At 37.1% G+C, this 12,528-nt stretch overlaps 1 protein-coding gene across 1 annotated transcript in view; it reads left to right on the top strand.

Annotated features, from left to right (window-relative positions):
• The window catches only part of LOC309553508 (dynein axonemal heavy chain 3-like), a 136,757-nt gene that overhangs the window by 63,264 nt on the left and 60,965 nt on the right, over positions 1 to 12,528 (top strand). Inside the window, exons 5-7 of the mRNA XM_082254743.1 lie at positions 611 to 741; positions 3,676 to 3,871; positions 8,326 to 8,529. Coding sequence (XP_082110869.1) covers positions 611 to 741; positions 3,676 to 3,871; positions 8,326 to 8,529 — 531 coding nt within the window. The remainder of the gene's footprint in view (positions 1 to 610; positions 742 to 3,675; positions 3,872 to 8,325; positions 8,530 to 12,528) is intronic.

Below are 12,528 nucleotides of genomic sequence, written 5' to 3'. Positions count from 1 at the left end.
ATCGATCCGCCGATCCCCACTGAGCAGGTGGATGACAGCTCTGTCTCCGCTCTGTGTGCGGGGACGGAGTTGTCAGATCCCCGCTGTCCTCAATGGGGGAATCAGAACCGACCGCCTGTCCATTCTCATCTAATCCTATCTGCTGGACGGATGGAAAATAGGGTTTCCATCCGTCCGGATTTCATGGACAGGATCAGATCGGATGGTAGCGGGTGTCAGCGGACATGTCTCCGCTGACATCCGCTGCCCCGTAGGGATACATGGGGCATCCAAACAGGTCTGCCTGAAAAACTGACAAGCGGATCTGATCAGACCATATGTGTGAAAGGGGCCATAGAGTTTTTTTTATTGTATTTTATTTTTTTGTGAGTTTATAGGTATGTCTATTCCAAGCATTTTAAATTCACTTCCCCTAATTGACTCACCACTTCTGCTTAAAATCACCTCCTCTTCTTTTAATGAGAATACTTTCTAGGGTTAATTTTGACCTTTTCTCTGTTAGCTTGTGGGCATGTCCCTGTGTATAAGTTGATTTAATAAAATTAACCCTACACCTAGTACAACTTTGATCTACATTTTTATTTTTGTGTTTTTTTTTTTGTTTGTCAAGATGTCTAACAGCGCTGGGCGGCACCAGTTTCCATGGCACAAAAGTGTTAAAGCAGCATATGTCAAAATGGAGAACAACTTGCACATCACACATCCAGTCATGTCGAAAGTGTTGCTTCACTTCTATACAAAGTATGATTATTATTGCTTCTAGAGTACATACCTGGTGGGGGTTACTTTAACGTTATTGTCTGTGTTGTATTAAACTTTGTCCATGGCCTGTTGTTTCATTATATTTCTGATGACATGAATACATGCACAGCAAGATCCAATATATAATATTTCTTCGCTTGTACATCTGTATCACTTGATGCTTTAATTCCACTCCTGTAAATGAGCTCAGCAAACAACCTCCACATTATGAATAATAAAGATTAAAACATGGAAATCTTGAATTCATCATTTTTAGCTTTGCCCTAATAATTGTCATGGTGTTTGGCTATTAGTAGAAAATCACACAGGAATTGTATAATTGTAAGGCCAATCATCGTGCATATGCTTGAAGGAATAAACATATTCCACCCTTTGCCTTGTTTTTAAAGCAACTCAACTCACCTGGTAAGTTTTTTTTTTTTTTTCAAAGGAAAGAAAAATATATGAGTTTCCCATAGTAACAAATCAGCCTACTTTTTCTAGTATACAATATAGAGTTTATCTACTGTTTGCTGTAGACAACACTCACTTTTCTTTGCTGCAACTATTACAATTTCCTGCACTGTGTATGTGCAGGATACAACCCGTTTATGTTTATTTGAATAGTGGTAAAAACGAATTCCCATACCATATTTTCAGACACTAAAATTTTGGTTTATTCATGGGAAAGTAGTCATTGTGACATAAATATGTATATTATCTCACAAAAGTGAGAACACCCCTCACATTTTTGTAAATATTTTATTGTATCTTTTCATGTGAGAGCACTGAGGAAATGACACTTTGCTACAATGTAAAGTAGTGAGTGTACAGCTTGTATAACAGTGTAAATTTGCTGTCTCCTCAAAATAACTCAACACACAGCCATTAGTTTCTAAACCGCTGATAACAAAAGTGAGTACACTCCTAAGTGAAAATGTCCAAATTGGGCCCAATTAGACATTTTCCCTCCCTGATGTCATGTGACTCGTTAGTGTTACAAGGTCTCAGGTGTCAATGGGGAACATGTGTGGTAAAGTTGCTGTTATCGCTCTCTCTCTCATACTGGTCACTGGAAGTTCAACATGGCACCTCATGGCAAAGATTGCTCTAAGGATCTGAAAAAAAATGTTGGCTATAAGAAGATTGCCAAGACCCTGAAACTGAGCTGCAACATGGTGGCCAAGACCATACAGTGGTTTAACAGGACAGGTTCCACTCAGGCCTCGCAATGGTTGACCAAAGAAGTTAAGTGCACATGCTCAGCGTCATATCCAGAGGTTGTCTTTTGGCAGTATGAGTCGTGAGGCAGTAATAGACGTATGAGTGCTGCCAGAATTGCTGCAGATGTTGAAGGGGTGAGGGGGTCAGCCTGTCAGTGCTCAGACCATATGCTGCACACTGCATCAAATTGGTCTGCATGGCTGTCATCCCAGAAGGAAGCCTCTTCTAAAGATGATGCACAAGAAATCCCACAAACAGTTTGCTGAAGACAAGCAGACTAAGGGCATGGATTGCTGGAATCATGTTCTGCGGTCTGGTAAGACCAAGATAAACATATTTGATTCAAATGGTGTCAAGAGTGTGTGGTGGCAACCAGGTGAGGAGTACAAAGACAAGTGTGTCTTACCTCCCATCAAGCATGGTCATTGGAGTGTCATGGTCTGGGGCTGCATGAGTGCTGCCAGCACTGAGGCTACAGTTCATTGAGGGAACCATGAATGCCAACACGTACTGTAACATGCTGAAGCAGAGCATGATCCCCTCTGTACAGAGACTGGGCCACAGGGCAGTATTTAAACATAATGACCCCAAACACACCTCCAAGATGACCACTGCCTTGCTAAAGAAGCTGAGGGTAAAGGTGATGGACTGGCCAAGCATGTCTCTAGACCTAAACCCTATTTAGCATCTGTGGGGCATCCTCAAATGAAAGGTGGAGAAGCGCAAGGTCTCTAACATCCCCCAGCTCCGGGATGTCATAATGGAGGAGTGGAAGAGGACTCCAGTGGCAACCTGTGAAGCTCTGGTGAACTCCATGCCCAAGAGGGTTAAGACTGGAAAACAATGATGGCCACACAAAATATTGACACTTTGGGCTCAAATGTAAATTTGCACTTAGCAGTGTACTCCATTTTGTTGCCAGTGGTTTAGACATTAATGGCTGTGTGCTGAGTTATTTTGAGGGGGCAGCAAATTTACACTGTTATACAAGCTGTACACTCACTACTCACTACATTGTAGAAAAGTGTCATTTCTTCGGTGTTGTCACATGAAAGGATGTAATAAAATATTTGCCAAAAATGTGAGGGGTGTGCGTGAGGGGTGTATCTTTTGTGAGATACTGTATGTTACCATCAGCTATTTTCCACCTAAACCATCAACTAGCCTAATTTATTTTTTTGGGAAAAGCTATATTTTAGTTCATTGCTAGTATCTCTTGGTTTTAAAATGTTCTCTATACCCTGTAATATTTCTTGTAAAGTAATGCAGCTTTGGAAACACACTAATTCAGTTTTCCTGCCCCATAAATGTTACCATTAAAATTTCAATGTTTAGACCCTGGGAGGGATAAAAATGTGATCAGCTCAGTCTCAGGGTACTCATATATGAGCTGCAAAGTCTCTTGAGCTTTGCTCATTTTCCAGTTTTTATTGCAACTGCATGCTATAAAGGGAATCAGAAATCCATTTGTAAAGTAAATAAAAATGGTGATAATGCTGCAAGTCCCATGACTCAGCCTGATATATAATTGTCTGCAAACAGTGAGATGAAGGGAAAAGTCATAATCTCTAAGAGAAATGCAATGAATATGTAACATAAATATCATGCCAAAAATACTTTGCTAACATAGATTTGTAGATTCATAATTTGTATAAATACACACACACACACACACACCAATTTTAAGGCTTGCCCTGTCCTTGTTTTTAGGTATGCAAATTTTAGACTGCTTGATATTGACAGCCTTATGCATATTGTGCCTATGAAGATGAACGAGTTCATAAATTGCATAAGAAATGATGCCATAAAGAAATCTGAAGAACTCCAAAAGACATGGCTTAGAGACTGCTGTGACATTGTGACTCAATACAGAGAGAACATAGAATCTGAGATGCCACACGATGAGGTAAGCATGTTTTTTTTTATTGGTATCTCATATTGGACGTTAATTATGATGGGTTATATAAAAACGTATTCTATTGCTGTACTTGGCATAAATACTTAACGATACACACCTTTTGTTAAATGTAGAAAAGTATTTTATTTCCTAGGATTTTTTTCTAGTTTTTATTGAGATGTTAGTCTTCTGTTATTAGAGACTCACATTTTTTTTCCCCAGACCAATAGGAAAACTCCCTGTACTTCCTTGCTTTGGAGAAATGACTTAAAGGATATACTACTGGTAGATTGACATTGAACACCAATATATAGATTAACATATATGTCTTTGTCTTTGAGTTAAGTTTAGTTTTCAAAATAGAGGAGGTAAATATATTCTCTGTTGGATGCCATTAATCAATATGGTTAGCCTAATGCAACATAGTTTGTCAGTGTAAAATTACTGAGCAATGGTATTCCTTGCTTGCCTGGGTCAGTAATACCAATAAGTAAATGTCTGCTTGACAATTGCAGTAAGTAACGATTCTCGCTTTTCGGCCGTTTATAGTTTGATTCTCTTTGCTGTCTTTCTGTATTAAGTATTGGGAAATGTTTCCATTAAACATTTTACAGAGTAAATGTAGAAAGACCAGACTAGAAAATCTCGAAAGATGGAACTTTAAGGTTTAGACAGATAGGTGGAAGTGAACTCAGGTGGCAGGTTAGCTGGGCAGTCACAGCAATAATCGAGATTCTTTATTAAACAAGGATTGTTTGAACCGAGAACAGGTGAGAAAAGAGCAGAGACACCGACTGATAAGCAGACAGCCTGTGTAGTGTGTGCATTTACTTGAAGCCAGAAGATGTTGCATTTCACTCATTGGGAATAATGTCCAGTTTGTCCAAGCTTAATCTTCAGCTTAGCATGTGTGCCTGATTTGACCCGTACTGCAAAAATAATGCACTGATTCCAAGCAGGCAGGACGGCTGAAATTCAGTTTTCTTTATACAGAGGTAATGGTTTGCTCTGTCTATGCGGTTTGTGTCAGAAGTTTTTTTTTTTTTTTTCCTGTCAATGTGGGGAACTACACACACATTCTGCCTATAAGCTGAAAAGGGGTTCAGAATGCTTCTTTGCATTGTGTGTGTGTGTTGTAATATTTCCAAATGTGTTTTTCCAATCATCTGCTAGACTAAAGCTTGAGAATTTGTTTTGCTTTGGATACTGGTCACAAAAGCTGGAGCAAGTACAAACAGTTATTGATGAAGGCCTGCTGTCAATGGAATTATTGATTTGCCACTTCCCAGTTTTCTCCTTGGGGAGAGTTGTCAAATACAGCCAAAGAGCAGAGAGAGAATAAATATTGAATATATCTATCAACTGATATTAAGAAATTACAATTATTGCTGTTATATGTTAAAGTTTGCTGCCAAGCAATGCTGTTATTTTATTAATTTGAAACAAATCAATATCATGATACTTAAGAAAATCTGCTTGGACAGCTTTTGTTTGCTACTGATACTGCTAGCCTATTTAGCATTGTGGGCCCAATTAATCTCCTTTCTGACTGCCCAACCTCTGTGCCAGTTCTAAGTCAGTCTTGTCAGTGCTGTATTATGGAACTACCACATTGTCCAGAACAGTGTGTCTCAACTCCGGTCCTCAGGGCACACTAACAGACCAGATTTTAAGTATTACCTTCGTGAGATGCAGACTAGAATACTGCAATCACTGAGCAGCAAATTATATCACCTGGGATGTATTTCAGTTTTCTTGCAAACCTGGCCTGTTAGTGTGCCCTGAGGACCAGAATTAAGAAACTCTGGTCCAGGAGTTAGAACCCTGAAGTTAAGATATATCATTGGAGGGGAGCCTTGGTTGTAAAAGTTAGCATTATTACTGATGGGTTTCTTTAAAGAATCAAAATTGATCAAAAGATATTTTGCAGATTTCAACAAGTAAGGAAAGGTTCAGAACTTCAGTGATGAGATACTTGGACTCATATCTAATAACTATAGGGTTTGGATTTTGCTTCTGGTGCATACAATTAATATATGCCATTTTGTGTCTCAGTGCATCAGGCAGCACCTGTAACTAACAAATGACACATTTGAAAAAACTGACCCTTATAATTGTGCCAACCAATTTATGGCAACTAAAATTAACCAGTGTAATTTGTGCAGATTACCCAAAAGACTTATTGTGAAGGCTACTACAGTTATGTGTATAACTATAGGGGTTTATGAAATGTTTGGGGTTTTGTTTTAGTAGAATAAACATTTGAATAAATAGAAAAACCAACAGTAAAAAAACAAAGCAATTATATGTCCATATTTCAAATACTGTTTTTGCTTTGACTCTAACAAATTCATTTTGAGAATTAATGCACTAATTGATGATGTACAAACTCTGAAAAATCATAGAACAGCCATTCTCTAGCAGGGTCTGTTGTTGTTAGAGGTTGTGAGATGTTGCGTGAGTAACTCCCCCATTTGATGGTGCATGCACAGATTCAGGGGGGCCAACACAACTTCATTGAGCCAGCAGCAGGACACCAATGGCCCTTTTAGCTGCCTGTAAGGTAACATTATGACCACCTATGTAAGGGTTTCATTCTTCCCACTGACTACCAATTTAACATTTTTCTAATGGAACCCTGATGGTTTGATTTAAGCAGGTGTTCTCAAAGACCTTGAAAACTATTTTGGGGTTCCTCTGTTTAGGATATAATTTTTTGAGTCCAATGTGTATACGAGTCGCTTTGGATTACTCCACTTTTACACCAATTAAATAAATTAGCCCATAAGTCTAAAAAGGTTTTAGTCATGTAGGTAAAAAATGGTAGTAAAAATATTAATGCGGTGTCTGTTGAAAGAGCAATACAAAGCATAACTGAGGACATAGTGGCAGCTCAGTGTGTTTATCATTTTACAGTTTATCATTTCTGAGCTGCACATTTACTTCAAATGAATGCAAATCCTATTGTACTCTTTGTATTGTTTAATCCCCACTTTTTTATTGTGTTACTGTTGTACTTCACATGTTGGACTGAACTTGGTGGAAATGATTTGAGCAGAATTTTGATGATTCAGTTTGATTTGGGTTATCAAAAATAATCTATCATCTCAGTGCCTATGTGTTTATGAATATCAACACAGTGTTCCTAAAGCTGCTGGGACTCCCACTAAAGAACTTGCAACTAATCCAGTCACTTTGGAGATTATCGGTTAGAGATTAGTATTCTAAGCTGGATTTGCTACATCTGTATAAAGATATAAAAATTACATCATTTTAGGTCTACCATGAAAAATGCATAGTATGTATTCTATAAATTATATTATTTTATAGTATTCTCAATGTACATTTACTGTAGTGAGAATTTTTGCAGGCCATTTGTCCTAAAGATTTATGGGATCTTACAGGAGTTGTTTGCTCTGCTCACTCCAAACTTCTCATGAGGAAAACCCTAAAAAAACAGGGACGTGTGGACAGACCTACAAATCTCAGTTGGAGAAATGGCACAGCTACGTTTCCACTAGATTACATTTAACCTAATGTTTTTTTAAGGTTTCACATAGGTGTTCTTATCAGTTCCATATGCATCACATGAGTATTATCAGATAATAAAATGAAGTATTATGCTCTGTTACTTCATTATGTTCATAGCATAAACTCCATTGATTTCATTAGTGACCTGTACATACCAGTACTTTAATGTGTGTTGTGCAGACCATTCTTTTTGAATAGGGTAGTAAAGCTTGGTAGGGGCACTTAAAGTGGACTTGCATTATTTTTATTACAGGTTTCATTATGCCTTTCCACCACAAATTCAGTGTAAGCAAGTCCTTACATTTTGAGCCTCCCCCAATGTTTATTGCTTTGGTTGTCTTTTTAATATAGCCTTTAGAAAATTTGCATTGAAATCTGTATTTATGTACTACATATGAACCAGTTTTGAATACACAGATATAGTGCAGGCATATTTAAACTTTAATAATTTAAGAAACTGTGAAAATGTACATGTACAGCATTTTGTGCACATTCTAACCGATTGTGCAAGGTTGTAAGCTGGCCATAGATGTTAAATGGCTGTCATTTGTAGGTAATGATCCACCATTAAAAAGATTGTTTTCTACAAGCCTCACGTGAGTTCTAAGATCCAGTATGTGAACATTCTCTGCATGGACAATAGAGAACAATGAGAAATCAATCAGAAATGTTTAACTTGGCTGATGTTTTTGTTTTTTTAACTGATGCTTTTGTCTTTATCCAATGCCCTTTTTAAATTTAGAACTTGTTGACCCCGTTACAAAACACATAGCACATAGGTTTCAATGAAATCAAGAAATATATATATCTTTCACTTGTTTATTGTCACTGTTGTGATGTGTTCCGAATATATAGTGCTTTTGTTTGCATCAGCATGAATACAGTGGAATAATTTACATTTTGTGCTTTTTTTTTTTTTTTTTATTTACCAGAAGTTACGGAGAAAAAAGATGGATCACTTATTTTGCTGTTTGGCGACACTAATGTCCAATCTTCAGCGAAGTGTAGTAGAAGCCTCACTTGCTGACCTTGTGAAAATGGTTGAAATGTATGGCAGAGGAAATCACTATGAAGGAAATTACCCACCAGATGATGTTTGGCTCCCAGAGAAACCTCATCTTATTTTACTATTTTTGGTATGTTTTAAAACGTACATTTTATTATTTCATCACTAGCAAGTCACTTAAAGAAGTACACCTGGCAAATAATAAAAATTCATTAATTAAATATTTTTAAATTTGATTGACATGTTTACCCTAAATTGGCTTTATATAAGCTTACTGTAATCTCGTGCCCAGCAACGCTAGGACTCACAAGGAAAAGGCCAGTACCCTAATTCAATTGAAGAGCTATTCTTTGCATATCTAACACAATTAACATGCTTGCAGGAGAGGAGGGAATAGGAGTAACATCACCTGTGTCCTATTCCTTCTTCAATGGTCAATCAGTAGGATGGGAAAAGAAAGGGAACAAATAAAGCACATTTAAAACCGCTTTCTTTATCTTCTAGCCATCCGTTGGATGGTTGATTATTCTTAACCGGATTTCGGGAGGAAAAAGTATTTTAACTGTGCAACATGTAGACTGTTTGGAGCTAAGAGAGTAAAGTAGAGCATCTTTGTGGGACAAAAAATTGACAACTCGAGATTATGATTGCTGTCTGAAATTCTAATTCAATAATGTGGGCTTATTTAACCACTTGGCCTTTTTCTGACACTTGTTGTTTACAAGTAAAAATCTGTATGTTTCTGCTAGAAAATTACTTAGAGCCCCCAAATATTTTATATTTTTTAGCAGAGACCCTAGAGAATAAAATGGCTGTTGTTGCAATTTTTTATGCCTCACAGTTTTTGGCTCAGCGGTTTTTCAAACACAGTTTTTTGGGAAAAAATATATTTGAATGAATTAACCCTCCTCTTATGTTAGCTTTCTGTTACTATCCATGATGTTAACGGGTCGGTTTTGACCCGTGTATTAAATTGGCCATAAAATACCCTCTGAACAATTATTTATCATCCAATTTGTTTCTTACCTCTTGGTTACCTTGTTAGGCTTCTTTATCCTTGAAAAGATTGGTTTTAATATTTTTGGTGTGACCCCTTATGCCTTTCTTTTGATAGCATACCTCTCATTTTCAAATTTAAAAAATGGTAAAATAAAGTCAGCAATTCTGAAATGTATTGGTCCTATGTTTCTTTACTTTATTTAGAGAAGCAGACAAGCAGGCAAAGAGATAGGCCCCTCCCTAACTACAGCTCACAGGGTTGAGAGGTGATTTCAGTTTTGGCACTTATTAGTGTCCTATAATCCTATATTATAACTGGGTCAGAATTGACCCTAACACCATAAATGTCTTAATTTTCACCACAGTATTTTATAATTTAGTGAAAAGGATTATTTTTCTATTACATTGTTTAAATAGAGGTTCCTGACAAAGTAAAAAAATCTTAATGCAATAAACAAATTTATGTGATTCTTATAGACATTCAAAACCTGTAAATGGGTCTGTTCTGACCCTAACACAAGAGGAGGGTTAAAAAAGCAAAACACAATATATACCCCATTGTTTTATAAAATATGAAATATGATGTTATGCTGAGTAAATAGATACCAAACGTGTCATGCTTTAAAATTATGAGCACTCATGGAATGGCGCCAAACTACAGTACTTAAAAAATATCCACAGTCAATTTACAGGTTACCAGTTTAGAGTTAGAGGAGTTGGTTGTGACTTACACATGCATTCACCACGGGAAGGGGGGCGCTTTGACAAAAAATAATTTTTCATTTATTTTATTACATTTTTTAATTTTTAAATTGTCCCTTTACATTTTATCACTTTTTTATGCTGACTTCCCTCATCCAATCATGTGCAAGCAAAAATGCTATTTTTTTTTTTTCATTTTCCTCTCATGTGATTGGGTATTCTTTGCAAAGGGAATCTTTACTAAGCTCTGGAACAACTGCAATTGCAATTTGCAAAGTGCACAGTCTATTTTCCTTTAGTAAATCAACCCCTTACTGTTCCGTAAACAAACACACTGCTATGTTAATTGAAATGCTACAATTAACTTTCTGATAGTAAAGTTAGATGTAACTATAAAAAGGGATGTAAAGCTACAAGTTTATGCCTTAGTAGTATACATGTATTCTATTCTTGCCAGTTCTTCTGTCTTCCTCGTTGATGTAAATATTCTTTCCCAAATTGTCCAGACTGACAGCTTAATGATAATCTGTTCTTTTATTTCTCTTTGTATGTTTTATACACTGGGTACATGCCTGACACATGAAAGATGTGACAGTCTCTTTTGTTTTCAAGTAATAATGGCACTTAGTCTGTGAACGTGATAAAAATCCATTTGATGGCATGAATTACAAATTGTTGTTTTCACAGAAGGCATAAATATGTATGTAGACAGTGTCATGCAACACTAACTTCTGTCATTCCTATCAGATTCCTGGCGCTAAATCTTTAGTAGAAATCAAGCCTATTTGCAGAGCCATAAATACAGATGGCTTTGAAGCATTTTTATGTGAGCTGAACAGGGAAAATACAACATGGTGCCAACAAATATAAAACAGTCATTTATTTTCTATGATATTAAAGTAGACCCAATCAGTACCTGGAAGTTTCAAAGAATGATTTACTGAAGTGTCAGAACTTGTGACATTTCTTATGAAAAATTTTTTTTTGAGCTTTAGCCAAGTGACTGTGGCTAGTAACAGCTTCTCAATATCCGCTTCAATGGAAACATCTGGCAAATGAATTATGATGTCATCGATTTGCTGCAGGCACTTCTCCAGTCTCCCCTCCTCCAGTCATTACTCAACTGTACAATGTAATGTTCTGGAAGTGACAGAGAGCTGATTCATGTGACAATGGGTGCACACAGCCATTAAGATAGTGAAGATTGTTGCACAGGTAAAATGTTTTTTTATGGCTCTACCATCCTAGGGCCCTTTTACAGGAAGTAGATGCTGATATTAGAACATTGTTTGAAAACGAGGTGGAGGGATTCTGTAGAGAAAGAAACATGAATACATTGTCTAGTGGAGTACTGTATTTCTCTAAATGGTAAGTGTTGCACTTAGCTTAACTACTTAGCATGCTTGGATTTAATGCAGAAATATATCTAACTCATGGTTAATTGTAAGTATGTTTAAAAAGAAAGCCTATTTACCTTTGCGTTGCAGACAAATAGTATAATCTGACCTCAGATTTGTGTACATGTCAAAAATAATTGGCAATTTTAGACTGAATGAGCTATGATGTCCCGTCAGTGTGTCTCCCTGTCCTGACAGCCCTTTGCTGTTCAGCAAAATATTCAGCTTAGGAAACTTGCCCCTAATGCTGTTGTACCTGCAACTACCGGTGATAGAGCTTAGCTGTATCATTTTTTTGAGCCAAGCTTACAGGATAACCTAGTGGTGCTGTGCCTTGATACATGTCTAACCTTCCACTAATGTTTGCGGCCAGCTTTTCTGTTGCCTCCTCTACACTACTCACTTCTTACCCCAGCTCCAAACTTCTTTCCTAGTTCCCACTGAAGACAATAAATGCATCTCTGCTCTTGCTTCTAGCTTGTAACTTTTGAAAGTGTAATATCTTGATCCATACATTAGGCACATACTGGAACTGGAAGACAACGTTTCCACATTATTCCTTCTATGGGTATCTGAGATTCACTTACTAGTGTACACATTGTGATGTAGAGTCTCCCACAACAAAGTCTATTACAATAACCTTAGATTGGCCATCCGGCCATTATAATTTTTGGTCATGACTTCCCAAATGGCCTAATTCACTCATGGCTATAGGAACTAGGTTCCATTCCTGTCACTACCTCTGCAAAACTCCTCCTTCGCCCAGCAACTAGTGTCTCATCTCCAAATTGGAGGAACAGTCCTTCAACAACAGAACAAGATCTTAGTTACACACTGCAGTTGGAGGAAAACTGACTAAAATCTGTCCAATGTACATGCTATTACTATTACACTTGTTAACTAGAAACCCCCCTATTTACACTCATCTTATTTCAATTTACTTGTTACTAGAGGCTCTACTTTTATTTTGGATTAAATTACGCCCCACCATCATGCCCTGTCTAGAGAGAATACTTCAGTGATCACCGTGG

This window comes from Pelophylax lessonae (genome assembly GCF_965119305.1).
Source record: "Pelophylax lessonae genome assembly, chromosome: 4".
In the NCBI taxonomy this organism is placed as follows: domain Eukaryota; kingdom Metazoa; phylum Chordata; class Amphibia; order Anura; family Ranidae; genus Pelophylax; species Pelophylax lessonae.
This window is presented reverse-complemented; position numbering and strand designations above follow the sequence as displayed.